Here is a 26690-nt window from a genome sequence, read left to right on the forward strand (position 1 = left end):
CTTTTCCGATAGAAGAAGCAACTCCGTGTACCAGAACTGGCGAGCCCAGGCAGGCGCTATTAGTATCATCCTGCACTTGTCCAGCTTGAGCTTCTTGAGGACTCGAGGAATCAGGGGAAATGGCGGAAAGGCGTAAACAAATGCGTCGGACCAAGACATCAAAAGGGCATTCCCCAGCGACCCTCGATGGTGTTCCCTGCTCGCATAACACCGGCATTTCTTGTTCCTCGGTGTTGCAAACAGGTCGATCGCTGGGGTTCCCCAACGGGAGAAGATGTCCTTGACCACTGTGTTGTCCAGTTCCCACTCGTGTGAGACTGCCCTCAAGCGGCTTAGCGTATCCGCCTTCGTGTTGCATACTCCTGGAAGGTGTTCTACCACGAGCGTGATGTTCTGTGAGATCACCCACTCCCACAGCAGCTGGGCTTCCTGAGAAAGCAGTTGCGATCTTGTGCCGCCCTGCTTGTTGACGTAATGCATTGCGGTGGTGTTGTCCGTACGCACCAGGATGGCCGAATTTGAAATCCTTGGAAGGAACGCCAACATTGCCAACCGAATAGCCCTTAGCTCCAGAACGTTGATATGCAAGCGACATTCTACTGGTGTCCAGTGGCCACTGACCTGGAGATCTTGCATGACCGTTCCCCAACCCTGAAGGGAGGCGTCTGTGGTAATGACGCGAGGAGCCGGTGCCGCTCTGAAACTGAGACCCACTGCGAGGTGAGATTTCTTCATCCACCATGAAACCGTCCGTTTCATCTGCTGGGTGACCGTTACTTTGTCGTCGAACGACCCTTCCACTTGTCTCCACTGAAGGTCCAGTTCCTCCTGCAAAGGGCGCATTCGCAGCCTGCAGTGCGGAATCAATTGAATACAGGATGAAATCGACCCTAGAAGAGATTTGTACATCCTGACTGTTATCCAAGTTTTCCTCTGCAACCGAGCGGCTGAAGACATGAGTTTCATCTGTCTCTCTTCCGATGGGAAGGCTTTGCACACCTGAGTATCGAGTATCGCTCCCAAGAACTTCACTGTACCTGCCGGTTGAAGAACCGATTTCTCTCTGTTGAGTTGCAAACCCAGATGAATGAAGAGGCTCAAGCATGTGTTCACTGCTTCTGTTGCCTCTTGGAAGCTTGGTGCCTTCAGCAGGGAGTCGTCTAAGTACAGGAATACTTCCAGCGACTGTCTTCTCAGAAAAGCTGCTACCGGGGCCAGCACCTTTGTGAATATCCGAGGTGCGGATTTTAATCCAAATGGGAGCACCATGAACTGGAAGTGACTCTTGCCTACTGTGAAGCGAAGAAAACGTCTGTGAGCCGGATGGATCGGGATATGAAAATAGGCATCTTCCAGGTCTAGTGTAGCCATGAAGTCGCCTGGATTCAAGAGGCGCAATATGTCCTGGAGTGAAATCATCCGAAACGACAGCTTTACGAGATAGGTATTGAGCTCCCTTAAGTCCAGGATCGGACGCCACTTTAGTTTCGTTTTGCGGATCAGAAAAAATCTTGAATAGAAACCTTCTCCTCTTTGTGATAGGGGAACACGTTGGATCGCCCCCTTCTGAAGCATTTGTTGAACTTCCAATTGCAGAAGGTTTAGATGTTCTGGAGTAGTGGCGTGGGGAGCTCTTGTAGGTGGAAATTCCTGGAATTCTAGCGTATGCCCATGTCGGATGATGTTCAATACCCACTGATCCGATGTTATTTCTTCCCAGCTGCTCAGATGTTGAGATATCCTGCCGCCCACTGGAGATCCCAGAAGCGGAGGAACAGTTGGCAGAGTCAGGAGGCCGCTATTGACGCTTGCCAGCGTCTTTGCCCTGACGCCCTTGACGTCCACGAGCGTTCTGACGAGAGAACGATTGAGACTGTGACTGTCGCTGATAATATTGATTGCCGTACTGCGGTCTGTACGACTGCGACTGCTGCGAGTATCGCTGTTGCTGATAACCACCTCTTGGCGAAGTGAAGCCTCTTCCTCTCGCTCCACGGAATGGTGTCTTTCTATATTGTAGGTTCCCCAGAGCCCTTGCTGTCTCTGTGTCCTTCTTTATTCCCTGTAGGGTGTCATCGACATGTTTCCCAAATAACATGTCCCCATCTAAGGGCAAGTCCAGAATCTTATTTTGGACCTCTGGTCGGAAGTAAGTCGCTCGTAGCCACCCCTGCCGTCGAAGAACAGCCGTGCTGCCCAGAGCACGGAAAGAAATGGTGGCGATGTCCATCGCGCAATCAATCATTTCCGAAGAAGACCGTTGTCCTTCTTCCAGAAGTTTCTGTGCTTCGGCTCTAGGGTCATCCGCCAGCAGTTCCACATAGTGTGCCACATCACTCCACATCTGGCGGTCGTATCTTGCTAGAATCGCCAAGGCATTGGCCGCCCTGACCAGCAAGCTAGCCATAGACGAAAATCGCTTTCCAGCGTTGTCTAACCTTCTACCCTCCTTGTCCGGTGGAGTTGTGAGGGTGGCCGAAGGATTCCGTGATTTCTTCTGCGCCGCCTGCGATATGACCGAGTCTGGTCTAGGTTGTCCAATCAAGCAGGCGGGACTGTCATCCGGAGCTTTATACTTTTTCTCCAAGCGTGGAAGAGTTGGAATGACTGTCGCTGGAGACTGCATCACCTTCTTTCCTTCTTCCCAAATGTGCTCTACAATGGGAATCGAACGCACTGTCTTACGGTATGCCTCTTTAAAATCATACAAAAAACAATCCGTAGATGTTGCCGGCATGGTTAGCTTAAAGCGTGCCGTGGCTCTTTCCATCAAGCTGAAGAAACCTCCCACATCCGCCGGAGGTGAATCTACCGGGTCCGGCACCGGAGAAGCCGGATCCTGTGCTATATACTGGTTCCATTCGTTAACAGGATTCTGATCCTGGTTGTGTTCATCCTCATCCGAGGTATCATCTTGGACTTGTGTCTGCCGAGGATATTCCCTCTCTTCTTCCCCCTGTGAAGGAGGTACAGATTGAACTGCCATCACCTGTGGCTGAACCTGCGCCTGACCTTCCACTGGTCGCGACCCTTGTCTGCTTCTATACTCCTCCAGCATTGCTCTCAAGTCTGTCAAAAGACTCATAGGCATTGTAACCGTGCCCTGCTGTGCCTGAGTTTCCTGGTATGCGACCTGTTTTTGTTGTCGCGGCTCCTGCCTATAATAGTACTCATCATCTTGGTCAGAATCGTGGTATTTCAGATTCAACTGAGATGGACTATATGCATCCCCATACATCTCATTCTCCGAGTACTCATCCTCGTCCAACAATAGGGCTGGGGGTAATGATGACACCTTTCTAGGTGAAGTCATATCCGGAGTTATTCTCCTCTTCCTGGCGCCCTCTCTATCACCTGCCGTCGACGGCGTCTCCATAGCCTGAACCGTCGTCGACGGGACTGTCGACGAGAAACTTCACCGTCGACTGGATCGTCATCGTCGACGGGCTCGTCATCGTCGACGGGTTCGTCATAGTCGACGGAACTGCCATCGTCGACGGGCTCGCCCTCGTCGACGAGATCGTCGTCATCGACGAGATTGCCACCGTCGACGGGATAGTCATCGTCGACGGAATTGTCTTCGTCGACGAGGTGGTAACCGTCGACGTAGTCATCGTCGTCGACGCTGTCGTCGACCCAGTCTTCGTCGACGGCATCGTCGTCGAGGTCCTCGTCGACGTCGTCGTCGTCGATGGATGGCTCGTCGACGTATGAGGAGACAAAGTCACCACAGAGGCTTTAGAGCCTTTTTTGACCACTGTTGAAGCCTCTACAGTTGGTTTTCTGAAGGACTTAGAAACTTTCTCCTGATGTGAAGGCCCAGCCGAGCCCTCATCCAGCTTTGCCTTCTGCACCTGAGGTGCTTGCCTTTCCCTCTCCTTTACACTCTCGTGAGGAGATTCGCTAGGCCCGGGCTTGCCAGACCTATCAGAGGTCCCACGCATAGCCTTTGAGGGGGGTTCAGATGAAACTTCCACAGATGGTACACCCCTCTTCAAAGATGTCTTGGAAGATGATGATCTGGCATCTTCCTCGTCACTAGATACCACTTCCTCCTTCTTTTCCAACTTTCTGACCCAAAGAAGTAACCTTCCTTCACGATCACGAAGGGTCTTAACAGACATCATTCTGCATATCTTACAACCCTCTGGCTTGTGGTCAGGGTATAAACAGTATATACAGTCCTTGTGTTTATCCTCAGTATAAAGTAGTTTTTTGGCACAAGGCCTGAAAAGGCTCTTCTTTTCCTTATCAGCCATAGTAAAAATTCAAAGAAATCCTGTTAAAAAACAGCTTAAATAGTACCTCAAAGTAGAAGTTAGAGCAGAGCTCTAAGGAGACTCCCTGTCACCAACGATGCCGTAGAAAATCTGAGGCTCTGAGCTTTCTCAGGAAGGTTCCACAGGGTGAGGCTAATCTGATTGGTTGCTAATGTGAGTTTGGGTCTTTTTACATAAGGACACCTATAGGCTACAAAATATAATGAGGCCTAGGCCTAATTTTTTACTTTTTACACCTATTAGGGTGTATTTACCCAAGTATATATTTATATATATATATATATATATATATATATTTATTATTACCGAGGCTCCCAGTCCGACGACGGGGAATGATACAAGCAATGGGAATCTATGAAAGTTCCAATACTGGAGTAATAAAGTATCCACTATAGATCAAGTCTTTCGTCTTGCCATCTTATTTTGGAAAACGGTACAGTTGGAGGGTGGCAGCCTCTACACTGTATTCATTGACCTACGAGCGGCTTTTGATCTTGTACCTCGTAGGAAACTTTGGTCCGTGCTTTCTGGCCTGGGGGTCCCGCAAAATCTTCTAAACATGGTTGTCAGATTACACACTGATAACTATGCTCAGGTCAGATGTAGCAGGGAGGGAACATTGTCCAATAGATTCCCCGTTGGCAGGGGGGTAAGACAGGGCTGTGTGCTTGCACCGACCCTGTTTTGCCTCTACGTCAACGGGGTAATTGCCCACCTGAATGGGGTTGAAAACAGCGATGCCCCCAAACTTGGAGGCAGCAGGGTGCCGGCGATTATGTTCGCAGACGACACCCTGCTGCTGTCCAAGTCGCCAATGGGGATTCAGCGAGTTCTCAATGGTTTCGAGGCATTTTGTAAAGACCATGGCCTCGAGATCAATGCACTGAAGACAAAATATATGGTCTTCAACCCACCAACTAAAACTCGCTCTAATCCGTATATTGGTGCTAACAGACTAGAGAGGGTTCGAACCTTTGAGTACTTGGGGATTACCCTAAATGAAAAGATGTCGTGGGTGCACCAACGGGAGAAATCACAACTAAAGCTGGCCCAAAGAGCAGGCGGAATTATTAAGCTTGTTACTAAAAATAAATCTTCTTCTAAGCCGGTCGGTCCCCCATTAGAGATCTACAGAGCACAGGCTAGGGGTGCGGTCATGTATGGAAGTGAACTCTGGGGCTACATGTGACACCACGATTTAGTAGCAATAGACAATAAATTTATTAGACAGCTTTTATCACTTCCCCCCAGCACCCCCATGTTGCCAATGAGACTCGACTTGGGTTTGAGACCACTCGATGAAGATATGGGACTACGGCCTTAAATATTCTGGCGCAGGATATGGTCTGTACCAGAGCTAGTTAACTATAGGCTAGAACTGCAGGAAATTCTTACCCTTCCAAATGTTGGGAAAATTCCCTGGTTAAATTACATAAAGAAAGAACTAGGGAAATTAGGGTTATCCACCTTATGGTCTGACCCATTGTCATCATGCTCCAGGGTCACACGGAGGCAGCTTACCACTCAGTATCAGGAAAGCAAACTAGCCACACACTTACAAAGAACAGGCCTAGGCACTCTAACGGTATCATTTTTAATAACTAAGGACATTTATAGGTTTGAAACGGTTTTAGAGGTCATATTCCCAACTACTATCAGGAAACTATCTCCAATGGAGGTATGGCAGTTTGCCGATACGGGCCCATACTAGTAAATGGGCCGAATCTTCCCCGACCCATTGCCCAGGGTGTAAATTCGAACAGGAAACTGATTTGCACATACTGTTTTTTTGTAATGCTTACGCGTAGGCGAGGAGGAAATGGATTGTCCCAGTGTGTAAAAACCTTGGGTTCTCTCACTGCTTGCAAGCATATAGGGTCTTTAAGACCGACCTATCTGGGCATATAGTTTTTGCACTAGCTAAATATTTGGGGATAGTTTGGCATAAGAGAAGATATCTTTTAGTTGGGGATGTATGACAACTGTCAAATTATAAATTTATTATATCGACAATATCTGTATGTTTAAGGCTGGCCTCTATTTTTGTACATTGGTTTTACATGTTTTAATATTTTAATGTTTTATCACTAGTTGTGTCTGATGCAATGTTCTTTGTACCTTTTATGGCATATGTTGCTGAAATAAAGACCATGATGATGATGATTTCAAGCCGACATACTGGTCTACGGGTCCTCCACAGAAGCACATGACAAAGCATTACAGAAAGTTTTCAAAAGATTGATGAATTTACGGTTCACTGTCCAACAAAGCAAATGCCAACTAAGAGTCAGCTCTGTTGACTATTTAAGTCAAACGATATCGAAGGAAGTGGTCAGACCGAAAAATTGTTTAATACTAACAGTAAGAGATGCTCCTAACCCCAAGAGTAAGGATGAATTGAAATACTTTATGGGCTTATCTATATGGCGAAATACGTGAAGAATTTCTCTGATAAGTGTGAATGTTTGCGTGATCTCTTAAAAACAAGGAGTTTGTGTAGGAAGATTGAAATAAAGATGTGGTTGATAAAATGAAAGAAGAAATAATGAACTCTTCAGCGTTAGGAACGTTTGATCCTGGGAAGAAAACAGAATGCCTCCAACAAAGGTCTAGGTGCTACCTTTTCTCACAAAGGGGAGGGAGAAGACAGAATAATAGCGTTTGCATCCTGGTGCCTAACCAAAGCAGAATGTAATTATTCTGTAATTGTAAAAGAGAGGCCCCAGTCTGCTTTTGGGCAGCAAAACATTTTCAGTTTTACCTATGGGCCAAAAAATGTACCTTACGTAGAACCACAAACCCCTTACATTCATGTTCACTATCAAAGGGGTGGAATGCAGCACTCCACATATATCTCAATAGATACTTGGTCTGGAAAATGTTTGTTTCAAATTGGAATATGAACCAGGTGGTGAAAATAAAATTGCAGGTTTTCTTTCCAGAGGACCGCTAAAAGAAGAAATACAAGAAGCCCTAAACATCCCCATTTTGTCTGCACAAGTGCCTGCGTTACCTGAGAACGAATGGGAGGAATGCATGAGGAAAGATAAACGGTTTAGCATACTTAAAGACATGATAATAAAAGTTTGGCCTACTAAGGGCAGTGACATAAAAGAATAACTAAAGGATTATTGAGAGATAAGGCATGAACTAAACATTCTTGAAGGGAGAATTTGTCGCAATGACAGTTATATCACAAGAAGGATTAAAGGTAATAATTATTGAATTGGCTCATGAGGGACACCTGGGTAGGTGCCTAAACAAAATGGGAAATAACTTCAGGTTTCTTAAAATGGACTCCTTGGTGGAATAGAAAGTAAAAGATTGTATTAGCTATGCAAAAAGTTGTAGGTCCAAAATCATACAGTAAGCACCCTTGTCCCCAGTACAAGTATTAAAATAATCATGGAATAAACTAACCTTGGATATTAATTGGACTCATGGAAGGCTTGGGGGCTTACAAAAGATTCATGATGGTGTTAACTGTTTGTACCTCTCCTTGGATTTCTACTAAATTTGACCACCGTACCAACACTAACATAGCAATTGAATTCCTAATTTTTTTTTTGCAGAGAAGGAATACCCATGACGATTGTAACTGACATTGTCCAATTTACTTCCCAGGAAATTAAGGAATTCTTGGGAAACCTTAACAAAAAAACACAAGGGAAACTGCCTTATACTGCCCCAAAACCAATGGGTTAGTAGAAAGGATGAATCATATGACCAATGAGCATGTCCAACTAGCTATAGTCAACGGCCAGGATGTAGTAAAATCCTTGCGTGACAGTATATGGTCATATCACACGTCACCTAATCTCATTGATGGTATTTCTCCTTTTGTGGCTGTTGAGGTAGGGAACCAGGTACCAAAATCATAACTATTGATGTAGCCAAACCCCATGAGAAAGTACAGCAACATCAATCTAAATATAAAACATGGGTCGACAATAAACATGCAGTAAAAATGCAGGAGTGGAAGAAAGGTGACTGGATACAGGTCCATATGAACCCCAAAATCTCAGCAAGACCCATCCTCTTCGTCAAATAACTAGAGTGTACCTCAATGTGGTTCAGTTAGATAATGAAGCAAAGATAGAATTGTTAAGCATGAAGGCAAATAACTTTTGAGTTCTTTTGTTATTCTTTTTAACTGGTTCTTTAAGAAGCTTGTATCACAATTGTGTCCATTATTAGACATGTTGTATATGGAACGTAAACACCTTTGTATATATCTTTCATGTTAGGTACGTTTGCCCTATCTATCGGAAGGGAGATGTATTGCAATTTATTAAGTTATAAACCATATGCCTCATGTGTATTTTATAGGCTATAAAAGTATATGTTCCTTTTGGTATGTTCCACCCACCCCTCCTTTCCATCTGTGTTTAAGATTCCGATGGTGCTCGCATTAGAAAGTTCAAGTGCATTGACAGTTAAACGCTGTGAAGGACAGTGGCCGAATTAATAAAGAAGGCTCATTTTACTGCTACTCCGTGTGTCTTCAATATTTAAAACAGTTTGCTTTTGAGGTGGTGACTCAGTACAGGAGTAGGCCCCAATGTCAACTACAATGTTTTGATTCGGTGCAGACTATGGCTCAAAAGCAGTCGAATCCAAGCCTCAACAAAGTACGTCCGAACCCAATGGCAGAAGAAAACAATCTTACTATGGACACAATGTTCGTGTGCAATACTGCATAAGCAAGGAGACACCATACCTCGTGACTCGAAAGACTTTCTTCAAACAAAATCAGAAAAAAACAAATTGTACATATCCAAGCCCAACACTAGATGGCAGGAGAGTACAGCTATGTATCTACAGCTACACATCACACAAACATTAGGTTTCATAAAGATCCAATTCAGTAGGAACAAATGTAAGAGGGAGGAGTAAAAACCATATTTCATTTACTAATTACTTTTGCACAGTTTTATGGATGTGCACAAAACCTGGCAGCTGCTTAACATTTTAACCTTTTAGTATTTCTAAGTTTGTGCGGGTCCACAAAGAAGGGCCAATAAAAAAATGGGGCAATAAAGAGTTCACTTGATAATAAGTGTGTGATGAATCTGCACAAAATGTGGCAGAAGCTTACAAGATTCAAAGGTTTCATGTTTGATTTGTATGTCACGTTTTGTGCTAACCCACCATAGAGGCACATTAAAAGGCTACGGTCAAATAAATGTTTAATTGCTTATAACTATATCACAGTTTCATAAATCTGCATCAAATGTGGCGTGCAGTTAGGGGGTATAGATAACTGTTGGTTACGTCAAGTTTCAAGTAGAGCTGTCAGCAAAGTAAAGATAAATGGGAGGGAAATTAGACCTTCATTCAAAATTAACTTTGGCGCTGTTCAATTAATCTGCAGGAAATTTGACAGCTAGCAAACTAAGCCCAGTGGAAGGCCAAACAAGCCCTACAGCCAACCCTCCCTGCACACAGTCAAAGGCAGCTGGGCAAAGGGCCTGACAGAAATCTGCAAAAACAACAATTGATGGACAGAATGCAGAGCAATGTCATACATTCACCCCAGTACAGAGATCTGGGCCTAAATCCATCGTTTTTTTGCACTCCACACCACGCCAGTTCAGACATGGCCATATGCAAATCAGCCTTGACCCTGTGCCTCATGGGAACACTCCAGCCCGAACTGCCAAGCCATGTCTTTCCTGGACCGGAATCAAGCATCCAAGGACCAGTTTCTGGCTATCATTGACAGAAATCTGCACAATGAACAGAAATAGGTTCACTGCAAGTCGTGCGCAATAAGAGTTGATCCCTTTGGTTGTATCCTTCCACTGGTCACTTTCAGGAAACTAATTTTTCCTTCTTTTGTGGGCACTTCATGGGAGTGCACGTCTTCTTGCTCCTTCCTTCGTGTGCTCCTTCACGTCTTCTTGCTCCTTCCCTCATGTGCTGCTTCTTCCCACAAATCCCTATACTGCCTGTGTTTAGCCCTTCCCTGTAGCTACAGGCAGCTGGTAGCTAAAATTGGCTACTGGGGTGCTGCTTTACTCGTCAGTCTCTCCTTCTCCTTTCCTTTACGAGTTGCCTCTCCCTGCTCCTGTCTGCCCCTCTGTTTGCCTTGTGTCCTGTTGCTTCAGCCGCCCAGCCTTTTCTTCCCTGCCTAACCCTATAGCCTTGCTCCTACCCATCCATCTTTCTCCAGTCTCTCCCATGGTTCCCACCACTCACCCTTTTCCTGTTTATGTCCCTTTGCTTCAGCCACTGGCTCTCTCTAATTCTTTGTGACTTTGCTCTCCTACTTCTCTCTTCTCCCCCTCTCCAATCTGTCCCACAATTAACATATATACCACATCACTACTCCGAGATAAAGAAGCCGGACCCCTGCCAAGCCTCAAGACTATATCCCGTGGGTCCCTGCTGTGCCCAGCATTTCTGCTCAGAACTAGGCAGGGTTTGCTTTCTCTTCACGGATCCTTTTTGCATCTCCTATTCAACTGTTTTCTGGTTGTTCACCTACTCAGTTCTCATAGATAATGGTCTCATATACTCTGAAAAGCCATTATCACTGCATGTACTGATCCCTCACAATTTGTCTTTGTGTTAGTCGAATAGCTGTTTCGGAAGCTGTGCCTGACCCTTGCAAAGCACCGGCAGCATTAGCACTGTGCAGTTCGAATCACTGCTACAGCCCCTGTTCCAGCGTCTCTGCAGGCTTCAGCTTCACCTCTTCCTCAGAGTTGATCACACCTCTCGCCAGTATGGCAGAAAGCCGTCTCAAGGACAGCAACTTGTGGGCAACCGTAAAAGGCTCCTGAAAACTGTGGTCAACACTGTGGCAACTTTCGAAAGTTGCCATTTATACAAAATGTACATTAAATTCGACATGAGCATCAAGTCAGGTTTAATACAATTATTCGTTTGATAACTTGAAGTACAATATTTAGTAGTCCCATTTTGAAGTTAGCACTCCTGCGTTGTCAGCGTTTAACACCATACTTGACAATGGGGCTACTGTCCTTTCCACAGGAAATGAAAAGGCAGGTTTTTACTGTCAGGACACGTAAAGTTTATAAAGCACATGTTCTTCTTCTTAATGTAATGCATACTGCCTTTGCTAAGGAGGCCTGCTTTAGGGGTGACAAATATTAACTAGGAAAGTTTGGGCTTTGCCACCGATTTAAATGGCAAAGTCAAGTTAGAAATTTAAAGATTGCACTGCCAGTCTGCAATGGCCGACTATGAGTCATGCTTTACTTAGTCATAGTTGTGGTGGCCCAATGAGTGCTACAGTGTATCAGGGACACAAACTTTTAGGCCCAAGAGCTTCCCTGCCTCACAGGGTTGTAGCCCAGTAGCCCACATCATTTGATATAAGGAGGAGTCCTATGATGAAGCACATCGCCCTTTTAAAAAAACAATTTTTAGAAACACTAGATCAACAATAACCAATTAGATGTTGATTACCCATAGAGAATCTTAGTTTTTGTTTTGGTTGAGTAAATGCTACCACTCTCTCCGGGCCCCTTTCAAGGTTTGCGTACATAAAATGAACTGCTCCAATGATTGCATCTTGGCATTTGAAAAAAGTATTACGTTGTCTCCTTAAAGGTAAGAAAACAAGTTGTGTGTATGCAGCAGCCTAGAAATATCTTGCGCTAGGTAGCTACTCATTCAGAGGTTTTCTGTTCAAAATAAGTTTATTGAAGGAAATACAAAAACTTAACATAACACAAAAGAAAAAAAAAAAGAAGAGAAATAACCTGTGATTGATACTTAATATACTTATAACATCTATGTGATCATAAGGGTAAAAATGGTTGAAAATGCAGAGAAAACAATATTCAAGCAAGATAAAATAAAATTATAGAAAGAAGAATAAAAATATACAGAAGTATGGAAGAAATTACCACGCCTGGAATGATCACTTAGTAAAATCTTTCCAATTTTTTGTGATCTGCTGGAAGGCCACTGCCACCAATAGGTCAACGATTTTCACGGTGGACTCACAATTCTCAAAAATAGGAGAAAGACTACCCATGAAAATGTGTGTGGGGGCAAAAGGGTGATTAGTGTTGAGGATAGAATTTATTTGGACCCAAATCTTAATCCAGAAATCATGGACAAGAGGACAGTTAAAAAGCATGTGAAAGAGGTCAGCTTGTGACGTGGAGCAGGACCAACAAGTGTCTGAGATATGCGCTTGCCTAGTGTGAAAGGTAGATGTAGAGAGGAGTCTGTTATAAATGTAAAAAAGTGTTTGCGTAGTATTGGCCGCTCTTGAGGACTTGCGGATTTTAAGCCAGATTTTCCCCCAAAAATTAATCGGCCAAGGAATTCTTAACTCTGATTCCCATGCGACTTCCACTTTAGTTTTCTCTCTTGGAGAGGGAAAAGTATGTAAAGCTGCTTATATGATGGATGCTTTGGAGGCGATGAGTACTACATTTCTAACAGTGTTCATATGTGTAGGCGTGGGTGCCTGAGTTGACTGACTGGAATTGAAATTCGAATGGGCAACTTGGACTGCTTTAAGCAGGAGCGAGCATTTGGAACATTAAAAGGTTTTGAACTGTTAAGACAAGAATGTAGCAGAGATTATGATCAAAATGTTTCTAGCACTAAAAAGCCTTTTCATCAAATTTAAAATACCAACTTAGTGAAATCAAACACACATCAGAACTTGCAAAGAAGAACATAGTAATGCTTATATTGTAAAAACACGACGAGATCTGAAACTGTTACAAGCACGTGAGGAGGTAAATTGATACATTTCAATAAATGCTAAAATGTTTTTTTGGGCCACTTAAATCCAGAATTAGACCACAAGAAGCCACCCGATGCTTTACTTGACAACACATGGACGTAGGTATATTTAAAACACACAGTTGCGCATTTGTCAATATTATTCAAAACTACATTTAATTTAGTTCCCCACTCACCAACTACTTGTGTTAACATTTTTAGTTCTGATCATACATCCGCGAGAATTAAGTCTCTTGAAATGCAACCCTGGGAACCCGTATGAAAGTTCTTGAAAATCAATCATTTGCCTCAGTCCGTGAACCTTATAAGGACTAGAAGTAATCAAGGAAAAATCAAAAAAATAAAGGCTATATTTTCATTAGACTTTCGTTTTATTTGGCCTTCATCGTGTTAAGCCGAAAATGAGCATTTTGCAAGCAGATTATCCAATCCGAGACATAAACCTAAATATAAATATTTAAATACGGAAATGGTGTCATTTCACAGAAATAAAAACAGGGAAATAGAATCTTGGAAAAATAGGATAAAATGAATAAAGCAATACTCATCATCACTTACCAACAGTTAGAAAATCAGAACGAAACTGACAAGTCATCCCAAAACCAAAATCTCTCCAAAAACCAGAATCCTTCTTGTGGACCTGCAGGCAGGAGATAAATCTTTTTAAAAAATGTGGTTTCGTGGACAAAAGCTAACAGCATTCGTTTCGCCTTTCACAAACAGTAAATAACTGAGCAGTTCATTTTTAGCCGAATTTCACATTTGGAAAAGTTAAAAAAGATCACAAAATAAGAAAACAAAATATAAATATACCTTTATTTCTTACGGTCATTTATAAATTAGGTATGAATCTGTTCAACTAGATATTGAAATTAGATGCAAACTGTGGATGCTAGCCCCAGTATTGCTGTTTATACTCCCGTCTGCAGTGAGTTCATGTAAGTGCACCCACAGCCGCCCAGATAATCGGACACAAAGTACTATCTCTATATATATATATATATATATATATATATATATATATATAGATAGATATTTGGGGGGGGGGGCGCATGGGAGGGTTTAAAGAAGTTGCCCTTTATACAAGTTGACTCTTGTAATCTGGAACATTCCACAACAAGCTAGACAAAATGGAGCAGACCAAGTTTTTTTTCATCATAGGAAAACCAACATCAGGACATATCAAAATAAGTATTTCAAAACCAGGAAGCATGAGGACTTGACATCATGCAACTTCCCCATAATGCAAGACAAATATAACCTTTCAAAATTGCATACAAAACAAAAATAAAAATGAACCACAGTATCTCACAAGCATTGCACAGAAGCACATCACTTAATTCGTGATTTAAGAGGTGAATGCTTTTCAGATGTTGTAACTTCATTGGGTAGACATGGGTGTGAGCTTGTGAGAGGGCATTAGTGGTGGTATAAATTTTCTTTTGCTTTTCTATTTGGTCTACCCAATGATGGGTAGAGGCTCGATGTTAGGCCCCTTCCTCTTCCAATTGTCAGCTGAGACTTTACTGGCAGCCAGGCTTTGCAAGGAGGCATGAAGAATAAACTGTGGTGTGTACTCCCATAGGCAGTGCACGGAAGGGATTCCCTTCACCTTCCAGGCATCACCAAGTATCAGGGGGAAAAAAAGACAATAACAAGTGAATTACTGGGAGCAGTGATCAATTTTTCGCTGTGAAATCATCACACCCTGCTAGAACAAAAATTTGGTAGACCAGCCTCCCTGGGAATTCAATATTACTGGCTCCAAAAGCTTTTTCTTAGATAATAATGGACTCATTAGCCTAAATGATTGAAATTCAAAGCATTTCACTACCAAAAACATCTTTGGCACAAAGAATCACGTAAGAAGAATTTAGAAAAGAACGTGAGAATTAAAGAGTCAGTATCAAGTCGAAAGTGTAAACCAAGATGTTTGTCAGAATGGCTTTGATATTTTAGCTAAGCAACGAAAATGGAACAGCTTAAAGCTGTGATGGCAAAAATACGGCTTCGAGAAAAAAAATAATGTAATCCAGGATAATGCGGGCAGTATGGTGGCCTCAGGGAAGGAGCTAGGTATTTAAGGTACAAGCATGAAGTTGCTACTTCCGGATCTACATTTAATTTGTGATGGACTAACTTAAAATGAAACACATTCTATCCAAGCATTGAAACCTGGAGCTAAGTGAGACTACAATTCTCACTGGTGTCAACGATATGATGTCAGGGGTCAACATTCCACAGTGTTGGGCTGCAAAATAAAGATTGGGATAAATATATTGTGTGTGCGCACACTAGAAAATCCATCATTTATTCAGACAGACACAATTCTATTAAATAATAACGATAGTGCAATACTACAGTTTAAAAGTTTAAAAAGCATATTAAAATATATAAAATACATAGTTTTTAGTTAACAGACCATGTTCCAAGGCCATATTAAACAAGCACTGGGAAAGCCAATAGGTCTGGTATTGGCCTACAGCCTTATGGAAATTATTGTTTTGTTATGACTTTGCAAAACGTTATTGTTTGGGAAGCTTCCAGAAAGTCATTAAATTTAATAATAAAAAAAAACTATGGCTAAAGGTAACGTTTTTCTGGTCTCAAAAACGTACACATTACCATAGTACACCCGGTACTGAAGGGAACTACCTTGTGTCAGGATGTGCTGATGGATCACCATGCAGTAAGTCACAGTGAATGAAGTCAGTCAATGGATGAAGTGGGCTAACATTGCTCCTTGATGCATGATGGAGTGAGTGGAAGAAAAATGTGAATGACACAATTTAAAGACTAATGGATGAAGTCTGGCTGAATACCCCTATAAGTAACTATGGTATGCATACTTTTAGTCAAATCAAAAAGGTCTTGAATAACACAGACCTAAATAAGCCATGGATCTGGCATTGGTTCCTAGCCTCGCCTTTGACAAAAAAAAGGCAAGATTGAAGATACTAAAGTAAGGAAAGCAGAAGAAAGGGAGGAAAGCAGACAAAAAAGGAAGGTAGGAAGGCAAAAAGGGAAGGACAGAGGGAAGAAAGACAAAGGGCAAATGGAGGAAGAAGGCAAGAAAGAGAAGAAACAAAGATGTGCTGCTTGATACATTAACCATGGAGCACTGCATGGAGTAGAAGCATGCCACTCAGTAACAGTGTTTAGAATTCTACTGTTATGGATTCAGGGTACTGGAACTTCAATGTTCATTACTCCCTTTGGACAGCTGGAGAAGTTTAGAATATTTCGGCCCTTCAGTCATTTGGAGAGTCATCTGGCAAGACAGAGGAAGTGAGAAGGAACGCTGCAGAGTCCCATGGTTACAAGTTTAAAAGAATTGGACGTGAAGTCGGTGAGGACCTGTTCCAAAGAACCCAATAATTTTTGGAGGAGGCCCTTCTTACATTAGTGGGGAATCAATCTCTCCCTCTGCGAAACAGCCTCTGGTTCATAAGATCAAATCGCCTTAACTGATGAAGGCTGTCCCATAATGGTACTTAGGATAGGTGAGAGGCTGAGTCTGACATAAACAGTGTGATTTTGGGGGTCCCACTTTGTGAACAGGAGTTATCAACTAGTGACACTGAAAAGCTGCCACAAAGAAAACCACTTTGGTAAAACAGTTAATAATCAGTGTGAATGTAAGAGTAAGTGACCATATTCCGTAGAATTCTGAATAAACATTTTCACCCGCTGGCTCCCAGACGGTCATGTTACCTGAAGTAATGAGAATGCTAAACAAGGTTGGATATCCCATTATGCTGTAAAAAGAGAGAAATTCATTACCTGTTCAGGGTAACCTTTTTCATCAGTTTGTTTTTGCCTTGTTCACAATTTCACATTATGAGTGTGTTTTATGTATATGCATCTCTGTAATTCACTCGGATTGAAAGGTATAATAACTAGAGCAACTAAGATTTGCATACCGTATCCGATTATCCTTATTCACCAGGAGGTATATAAATGGGAGTGCAGTGGACCTACTATAAACATTTTACTGTAAGCCAAATTACAAACCTTAACACTAGGGTCCATTATTGCAGTGAGCTCTGGTCACTTAGGCTCGCACAGAGTCTGTTTAGGACTATGGATTATATTTATACAAGAGTAAGTCTTTGCTTAGCGTGTCAGGATGATTTACAAATTTTCTCACAGTTTAATGCGCACTGAGAGCCATGAATGTTTAAGTTACTTTCCTTAAAGGTAGGTGCAGGTATTACAGGCACGGAAATAAAATGCCCTCAAGTAATGTTGGATCTCTAGTCCGCAGAAAGGCCCAAAGCTATTAGCACAAACAACAGTAAGTAATTTATTTATTTATATAACGTTTTATATAGCGCGGACATGACCAAAGTGGGTATCAGAGGACTTTACAGATGATCACAAAGAGTTGGGCCTAGGGTTACCAGGCGTCCCCGTTTTGCCAGGACGGTCCCTGTTTTTAACCAGCTGTCCCAGCAAATTTCAAGAAATTTAGCTCATGTCCCCATTTTTAGAGAGGGTCGACTGAAAACGGTGGGAGGTGTTTATGTTTTACAAAGCAGGGATAGTTAGCAGTTGTTTCGAGAAAGCAATTTAATTAACAGGCAAGCTGCTGGGCTTAAAAATTGCATTTTATGTACGTTCTTGCTGCCTGTTCTGTAATTCTTTGCTGAGGAGCGGTCTCATCGCTTGAAGTAAAATTGTAGTTCTTCTATTTTCGTCAAATGTCCCGGTTTTTGGCTTTAAAATTCTGGTCACCCTAGTTGGGCCTGAATGTCAGTAACAACAACAGTGATAAGCAAGATACTGGAGTAAAAAGAGGAACAAGATATCATGCCAACGCAAAAGGAAACAGAAGAGCATTTATGAGAAACAGACAATATATAGATCTTGAAACCAGTCAAAAGTCACAGACATTGTCAAAGACATAGGATCACATGCGAGGCAGTCCTTGGTGGAGGAGAGAAACTTGCATGCAGCGGCACCAACAAGTGGTACCGGGTGGGCATAGGTGCAATCAATCAAGGGTGTTTAATCAATAGAGCTTTCACTTTTTTGAAAGATGCCGTAGAGGTAATCAGTCTGATTTGCGGAGTCAAGGAGTTCCAAATTCGTGGGGTGAGACCCGAGAACGCCCAATTATTGGTTTTCTTTCTTTGGAATTTTGGAGGTTTCAGCAGCAGGGTGTTGGAGCTCCTAGAAGATCGGCTACCACCAGAAAGTTCCAGGTTTTGGGCTAAGTACAGAGAAGTGTTACAGTGAAGGGCCTTGTGGGTCATTGCCAAAATCTTAAGAGGAATCCTAGCCTCAAAAGGCTGCCAGTTTAAGGATGTCAGGTCCGGCAAGTTAGAAATGCTGCAAAAAACATGCGCATGGTAAAGTAAAGCAGCCTGGCCATCTCTAATTCATACAGATGGAGCAAAGGGAAAAAAAAGACCAAAGCATGCATGTGTTTGAGAGGGGGGGCACAGGTTCAGGAGGGTAAAGGCTTTGGGCACAAGTCAGGTGTACAAAAACTCTTCACAACATGAAAAGATGGAATAACAAAGGCAAAAAATGCATCAAGGTATTCGGGTAGTACTGCACATCAAATAGGAAAATAAAGTCAGTCATTTCCCTCTAAAGTTGTGCGCCTCTTCAGAAGTCAAGCAACAGCTACTCTGCAGAGCTCAGCAAGTAACACAGTGAAGGTGAGACGAGAAGCAGCTTATAGCGACAGCTGTGAGCAAAAGTATTAATTATGGCTTAAAATATCCCTTTCAGCAAACAAGTTTCATCGTGGGATCCGGTAACTATAGGAGCAGGTTTATATGTTGTATCGGGTGTTAGAGCTGTAACATTAACTCGTCTCAAGCAGAACACATCAGATGGACGAGAGTGCTTGCAGTTCCTTAGCAACAGAGGACACAAGTTATCAGTTTGCAGGATCAGTTTTACTTAAACCACTTATTACGAGAAAGAGTGTCAAGGAAATACTCCTTGCTAAACTCACTTCAAAAACGTAAAAAAACGTAAAACCATACTTTTTTTTTTAGTATATAGACCAGGTCATTGAAGTTTTTGCCAATGTAAATAACAGGTGATACTGTTTCCAAACTAAAAGGTACACAATTTATCGAAACTGCAATGTACGAAAGGCTGAGGTGTGTGACTCGATTTTGTAGGCAGCAGGTCACTCAGATGCCAGCAGCAAGAACTTAAGAGTCATTGTGACACTTTCTTCAAACATATGCAAAAATCATCGATGTATAAACAAAATTGTGTTTTTTAAACACTGCAGTCTACATCGATGACAGCGGGTGAACCTCCAAGGATTTACAACTCATACATGAGTACGGAGAAATCCCCAAAGGGGAAAGGAAGACAGCACTCTTAGGCGGAGTTGCAGGTGCTCAAAGGCTGGCCTCAAAAGGCAGAATTTGGACTTTGATGAAGGCAAAGGTAACACGTTTCAACCTGCAAGGTCTTAGTCTCACCCAAAATGCTTCCCAGTTATATTTTTCAACACACACCATACCCGCTTGCCAATGAGCCATGAAAAAAACGCAGTCTAACAAGATGGAAACATGGCAGGCGACACAAGTTATAGTGTGGTGTGCACACCTGGAACCCTAACTGGCACATTTTAGTAGTTTTACACTATTGATCTGAACCCTAATACCGTTTCCAAGTGCGTAGTTTTCAGCAAAATCTTACATACATACATATGTTTTAAACATGTACGTTTTCAAAATCAACATTTTTCTAACCCATTTCTTCTCTAAGCAAGAGACTTCCAAATTTTGACACAGAATAACAATGGGCACTGCCACATATAAAGTTAACAATTTCCCAACTCCCCTATGGCAATAGAGGTGCTATCTACAAATATTCCCTAGGCAGCGAGGAGCCTCTGTGAATAGAGAAGAGGCTCTAGGCCAGATTCGGACTTTGTCGGTCATACTGCCAAACCGCCATTGCGGCAGTAGGGAGAACGCCACCAAGCCGGCGGCATCCAGATCACAGCATTACAATCTTACCACTGGGCTGCTGGTGTTGCAGCAGCAGTGCCACAGCGGCGACATTCTTCGGCTCATATAGAGCCTGCACGACTTGCACGTCAATGCACTGAGTACCATGCGCCAAGTTGTGCATGGCACACAGAGCACGGACTACAGTGCAAGTAGAGGGGAGGGAGCACATGTGCCCCCGTGCACACACCACCATGGCCAAAATTACCATGGGGCCCTATTTGGTGCCATTTCCCTGCCTTTCGCTGACCTTTTTCATGACGGGATCCCAGCCATGAAAAGGTCGGTGGAAATGCAAGTCGTTATCAGCACGGTGGTGCCAGCACTGCCAGCCATGGATTGCTGCTTTCCCCACCGCAGGTTCCAAGATCCTTGGGTGGTAGCGGTCTCGTGGTGGACCAACCACCATGGTTATGATCAGGCGATCGGATGAGGAGGCTGCGGTCTGACAGCCACAGGGGGGTACGGTGGTCTTAGGACCGCTGTACTCATAATCCAGCAGTTTGTTTGGCAACTAAATGGGGTTTTTAATTACATAGTAAATGTTGGAAAGAAGAATAAACAAGTTAATTACCAGGATCTTGGTGATCATCTCTAGGTTTAGCTACGTATGAGGAGTTTTCAATGACAAAGCCTATCTCAAATGTTTAAGAAAATTGCGTCATCAAGATAGAAAGTGAGGGCATGGCCGGTATTCTGCCACAGCGGTGCTGCTTAGGGGCACACTCTAGGATATTCTGTCAAACACTGTATAGCTGAAGATAAATACATCACACCCTAAAGAAGACATCATCAGAAGGTTGGGCTTTTTAGCAGAAATTCATTCTGATTTTCTATGAATTGTACTACAGCCAAATGTCAATCTAGTGGTTTGAAAGCTGCTAGTCAAAGCAATCCACAAGTATGCCACCACCTAACTCCCTCACAAAGTGATTCTTGAACTGGGGTTGGTGGCTACACCTGCAGTGTGGCAAACAGGATTCTTGCATGGGCTGAATGCTAAAACTCAGCAGCGCACAAAGGTCTTCTCTGTCACAGAATTACTGTGAAATGTTCAAAAGAAGGAACCCGGAAGACAAGTCGTTCTTGAAATACATCTTTCAAGTCACCAAGCAGGTTTGCAAGTGCCCGCATCCAATGGAGAGAAAAAACACCTAAGAGCAAGAGTATTTTGTCCCTGGACACTCCACATAACCAAATCCCCTCTGCCTTTGAGAAGCATGATTGAAAGAATGCACCTCCCTCAATACTAGTCACGCTAGTGGTCGCACAAGGACCCAATAAATGCCCTGATAAAAAAAAAAACATATAAACGTTGATAGAGAAAGTTTGGAGGAGAGTCTCAACTGCAATTTGTACAACTGTGTCAGAGTACATTAACAAGATAGTGAAGTTAGGGAAGTCGGTAGACGCGTTGGAATCCTTTTATCTACATTTTAAGTGGTCTTATTAAGTGTCTCTTTCACAGTTTTAATTTGTACTGAAGACTGCTGATTGAAGTAACTGACACAAGAGACATGAAAAAATAAAAAATACGGAAAAACTAGAGGGTTGGAAATGTCAAGTACATTTAAAAGAATTGGATAGAAGTCATCAAAAAAGCATAATAATTAGCGTCAGAGATGCAATTTAGCAAGGTCACTGGTTGGCAAATTGGAAAGATGTGAAGGACAAAATGAAAGACCGATCTAAAAATCATAAGGAATGATCTAATGTTAAAAACAGATATTTAAGGCTCTCTGGATTATTAGTGACAAAGGGCAAGTGTAAAAAAAAATCATACATTTAGGCCTATTTCAAATTAAAATTTTAAAGGACCCTGCATAGGAGCATGGGGCCAGCATTTGCTAACATGATAAACAGGAGCACGGAGTTGCAGCAGCACAGGCGGTGACCTACACATCCTACCTTATTAGAAGGTTTAACTATAGAGATCCTAAAAAGGAAGAATGTAAAAATTGAGAATGGAATACCTCCATACTAGCAGATGCTCACCCTAAAATATTTGCATTGAGATTACGGCAAGTCAGCCCATGAGCTAATGGCAGACGAGGAGACAAAGGCAAAGGGAGAATAGGATTTGCTTAAGAGTTTGTAACCCTGGACTGCAAAGAAAGACTGTTTCTTTCAATACCAATACATTTCCCAATATACCACATGGTTTATCTGTTAAATACAGTAGGGGACTGATTTACAATAGGGTGCTACATGAGGAAAACCCAAAACTTAACTCTGATTTTTGGTACTCCATATAGACATCTTGGTGTAACCAGAAGTGAGCTAAGTGTCAGAGGGGTCAGGGGTGGATTCATGTCATAGAGAGCTCTTAGCCATGGCCCAGCCCTCACAACACTGGACCATGGTTGAGAGGCACAGGAGAATGACCCCTGTTCTATGGACCTCACAGCCTTGGTCAAGAACTGCAAGGCTCAAGGGAGGGAGGGTCACAATTTGACCTTTAAGTGCTGGACTACAGGTGTCAGCCCAGGGGAGGGCAAGATGCACATTACATACACTCTCACAACTCCCCTGCATATGGAGCTGAACAGTGAGATCATACTGTAGATGACAACTTTCTAGGGCACCAGATCCTACATCTCCTTTTCATTAATTGGCTCTTTTCAGAGCCAAAGTAGGTGAAGCCTGCCTTCATAATGTCCACTAATTTTAGAACGTCCCTCAATAGTTTTTCTAGCATCCTCAAATTTTTGGCACCCCCTACCTTCATAAATGCATTTGTCCGCTGTTATGAACCAGTTTGTACCTAGTTGCCATTCTGCAACTGCTGGGATGACTAGAGCTGCCCTATAGCTGGACTAGATCTTGGTGTGCCACATTCATGCCTACTGCAGACTGGATTTTACCATAATAAGATAATGCATCCGCATCCCAATTTTGAAAAACATTGTTTTATATTCTTCTATTGTGGTGCATCAGTAATGTCTATCAGACTTTTTTTTAATCTCCACTCAGTACTTCTGGGACACAGCCATATCATATGAAAAAAAGTTCACACCCTATCTGTCTTTCCAATTCTATGCAGTAATCCTAAGGCATAGTATATTTTGTGCTGTAATGTTTAGAATCGTGCCTTGTAGCCACTTCTATGGTCTGCTTCCCATGCCATATCATACTGCCGGTGGTTTTTCGACACTACTAACTTTTACGAGGTAACTCTAAATTATTTTCTGTTTCTTTGCTGCGTTTTCTTTCAAGTTACTTCTACCAGAGGTGTAACAAGAGTCCTAGATTGATATTTAGAGCACCATAACTCCAGTGGAAACCTCATCTGTTTGTTGATCACCATTGGTGCCACAAGTGTGGTACTGTAATAAAACAATCCCTGCCATTTTGTTACGACTTTTTACAAGAACTATGGCTACCTATCACTTGCTGCTGTTTTTTCTTGGACTCCATATTTTTTGGCAGAAGAAACTAGAACACTACCAGGTTGCTGTAATTACAATATTGAATATTGTTGTATATCCTAGTCAATAGAACCAATTGTTTTTTTCGTATCGGATTTGCCATTTTTTGCCTACCCCATTAGCTTGCAATGGCACAGATAGTTATTGACATGGGCTAGGTTGGCAGAACTTCATTACCTCAAGGGCGCCAGAGTGCCAGGCTCCAAGATGGCCACACACCCATGAGACACCTTGCGCTGGGGCTCATAGTTCAACAAAATCCGGCAATCCCAGGTGCCATACACAGCCTGGCAGCAGAGCACAGAATGGCGACACCAAGGGCAATGACTGGCGCCCAATATTTGCTTTCATCACATGGGGCCCAGGAGAGAGACCCTGCGAGACTTGTGCCCTGGTGAAAGGGGAGTTGCTGATCCGGCGTCCAGATCAAGGTCACTGTTGAAGGCGGTGGGATGTCTATCTTGCTGGGTCCCGGCGAATGTGGAGAGGCACCCAGAGTGGGAGACTGAATCAGTCCTCGGGGAAGTAGGTCTCTCATCCAGCAGCCAGGCTGCGCTGGACACCCCGGAGGAAGCATGGTCTGGTTGGCCCTCCCCTCACTCTGTGAGCTGCATCAGCTTGAGGGGCAGCTGGCGAGTGGCCGGATCACCCCAGCGGAGTGCGGCTCCTGTTCCTGTTAGGACTCTATTCGCTGGGAAGGATAACTTCCCTGGTGATCGGCAGGCCACTTGAGGTGCGCCTGGGACTGCACGGGTGGGGGCCTGGGAACGGATCCCAGATAACCCATGTGCAGATACCAGCAGGCGACAACAGGGTGGTGAGTGAGCCGTTTGCTGCGCATGCATGGGCTGTGTTGCCCTTCTCAATCCTGAAGGTACATGCCCAGCCCCCATGAGGAACTGGAATAATAGCGCCTCTATTAGGACGTGTGTGCCCTGGACATCGTACTGACTGCTGGGGAGGTGCTGCAAGTGTGACCTCTATTTTGTACCCTGTAGAGGCATAAATCCCCGTTGTACTGATGGTGCAGTGACGCGAGGACAAGCATTGCCTATGAATTAGACTCTCTCACCCACAGTGGGGAATACTGCTTAAGTCTGGTGGGCAAGAAAGAGGAATGGTAGAAACCCCAGTAGGCAGCAAGCAGCGCCCTCACTACCCTGCGGACACAGAAGAGGCCCGGCAAGAACCATGTGTTCCGACCTAGCTGGACCATGGCGCACCATACCGGGCATTCGGAAACCACAACCGTTTTCACTCTTTCCTCCAAATCATAATGGGGAAGCATGGCCTACAGCAATCCAAGATTGCATTCTCCTCAGGCGTATTGTCAGACTTTCGTCTATTACTGAGGGAGAGGGGCCAACTGAAGAGCTGACACCCACTGAAGACATGAATGTCAAGGGACGGTTACCAAGCATGCAAAAGTGCCTCCACTCAGTAGACATCAAGTTAGACTCATTGACAGAGCTGACCAGATAAAGCAGGCCGTGGACACACAGGAAGACCGCATTAGCACACCTGAGCTGGTAATGTAGAAAACAGAGGATGATGCAACCCATACAATGGAAAAATTTCTAGAAATGGAAAAAGTACTTGTGATAATTAAAGGTGAAGAACGAGAACCTGAAGGCGTGTTCTCACTGCAACAATCTGCGCCTCATTGGCTTACTGGAGTCAACTAACACTGGCAACCTCGCAACTTATGTAGAAAATCTCCTGGTGATGCCGGCTGGGACTGATTTTCTCTCACGCAAATTCAAGATTGAAAGAGTGCACTGCTTGTTGGGGTCGTGGTGATCCCCAGGCACAATCCCTTACCCCATTATGGCAGATCTCAAACTAAAATGACAGGGATGTGGTGCTGCCCTTGGCAAGTGAACAACAGGCCTTGATTCATGAAGGAATCAAAATCTCACTCTACCCTAATTTCATGCTGTTTGTGCAGGAGGCTCAACGGAAATATTCCGCATTGAAAAGGAAACTACAGCAGGCTAATATAAAATACAAATATTATACTCAGCTCGCCTGAAAATAATCCATCAAGACGCCCTACATCTTAACAACCCCGCAGGGTGCTACTTCCTTTGTCAAAAAGGTCTTAAAGGCAGAAAAAGCCTTGACTGAGCCTTCAACCAGCTCATTTGAGTCTCATCTGAGTGATAATGACTAACTGCTGCACCCCAGTCAAGTAAAAAGGACCCGATCATCAACCCTCTGTGGAGCATAGACATGAGAAAGTACCCTACCATTGCTTGCCATGCACCTGATTGTTGGTAAGCCTGACCAGCACGCTACCCAAACAGAGTGGCACGCAACATGGATCAATCATTGAGAAACTACCAGTCACAACCATGCTGTGATCTACACAGCACCAGCCATGGCCAGCAGCATGATGGAAGTTTGGCCTCCTGAGTCCCCTGATATCAATCCGGACCAACTGGACAATGCCTGGTGGGCGGTAAACATCTGCCCTGCTGCTTGGTGCACCTGCCTGAAACCTAAGACCCACCAAAACGCTCTGCAAGTGGATATAGGATCTGCCAAATTCTCCATTGCTTGATCCTGATCAGGCGTCTGTTGAAACTACACACAGCCCTGGCAAACACTTCCAACTCAAAGGTGTTTTTACGCTGGTGCTGCAGGATCCCATGGGGAACCACTCTCACATAACACTGTTTGTGATGATATTCACATTGGACTATATGACACTGATGCAATTCGTAAGTTGTAAGTTTTGTGTTTGTATTGGTTGCTTATTTTACTGCACAGGTTTTTCACTGGCTGTTTGTGGTGGCTAGTGTGGGTGGGGTGAGGCAGGTTAGTCGTAACAGTGCCAACAGATCTAAGCTACACTACTAAAATCGTAACAACACGTCCTCCAGAAAAAGTGCACCACACAGACATTGTACCACGGTAACCTCGTGCTGGGGAAAATAGCTCATATGGAGGTTTATATGCTCAAGGGACCGCCAAATAATGTAAAACACTCTGACTCCTAACTTGGAACTTCCGAGCCCTTAATAACCATAGGAAGGCCAGAGCAGTGTTGACATACCTAGATAGACATGGTACAGTCATAGCCCTGTTACTAGAAATGCACAATAGTGTGCAGAATCCCCTGTCATTTGTCTCCCATTGGAGTAGCCTTACCTCATTTGCCAATTACTCTGCATTCGCAAGAGGCACAGCCCTGTTAATCTGCCAAGGACTCCCTTTCACCTTGCTACACAAGGAGAAAGATATGCAGAGGAGAT

At 43.5% G+C, this 26690-nt stretch overlaps 1 protein-coding gene across 4 annotated transcripts in view; it reads right to left on the reverse strand.

Annotated features, from left to right (window-relative positions):
- CSGALNACT2 (chondroitin sulfate N-acetylgalactosaminyltransferase 2) overlaps positions 1 to 26690 on the reverse strand; it is a 264875-nt gene that overhangs the window by 15681 nt on the left and 222504 nt on the right. For all 4 annotated transcript variants that reach the window (XM_078642940.1, XM_078642941.1, XM_078642943.1 and 1 more), the window contains exon 7: positions 13575 to 13656. In XM_078642940.1, coding sequence (XP_078499066.1) covers positions 13575 to 13656 — 82 coding nt within the window. The remainder of the gene's footprint in view (positions 1 to 13574; positions 13657 to 26690) is intronic.

This window comes from Lissotriton helveticus, chromosome 5_1 (assembly GCF_964261635.1).
Source record: "Lissotriton helveticus chromosome 5_1, aLisHel1.1, whole genome shotgun sequence".
Lineage (NCBI taxonomy): Eukaryota > Metazoa > Chordata > Amphibia > Caudata > Salamandridae > Lissotriton > Lissotriton helveticus.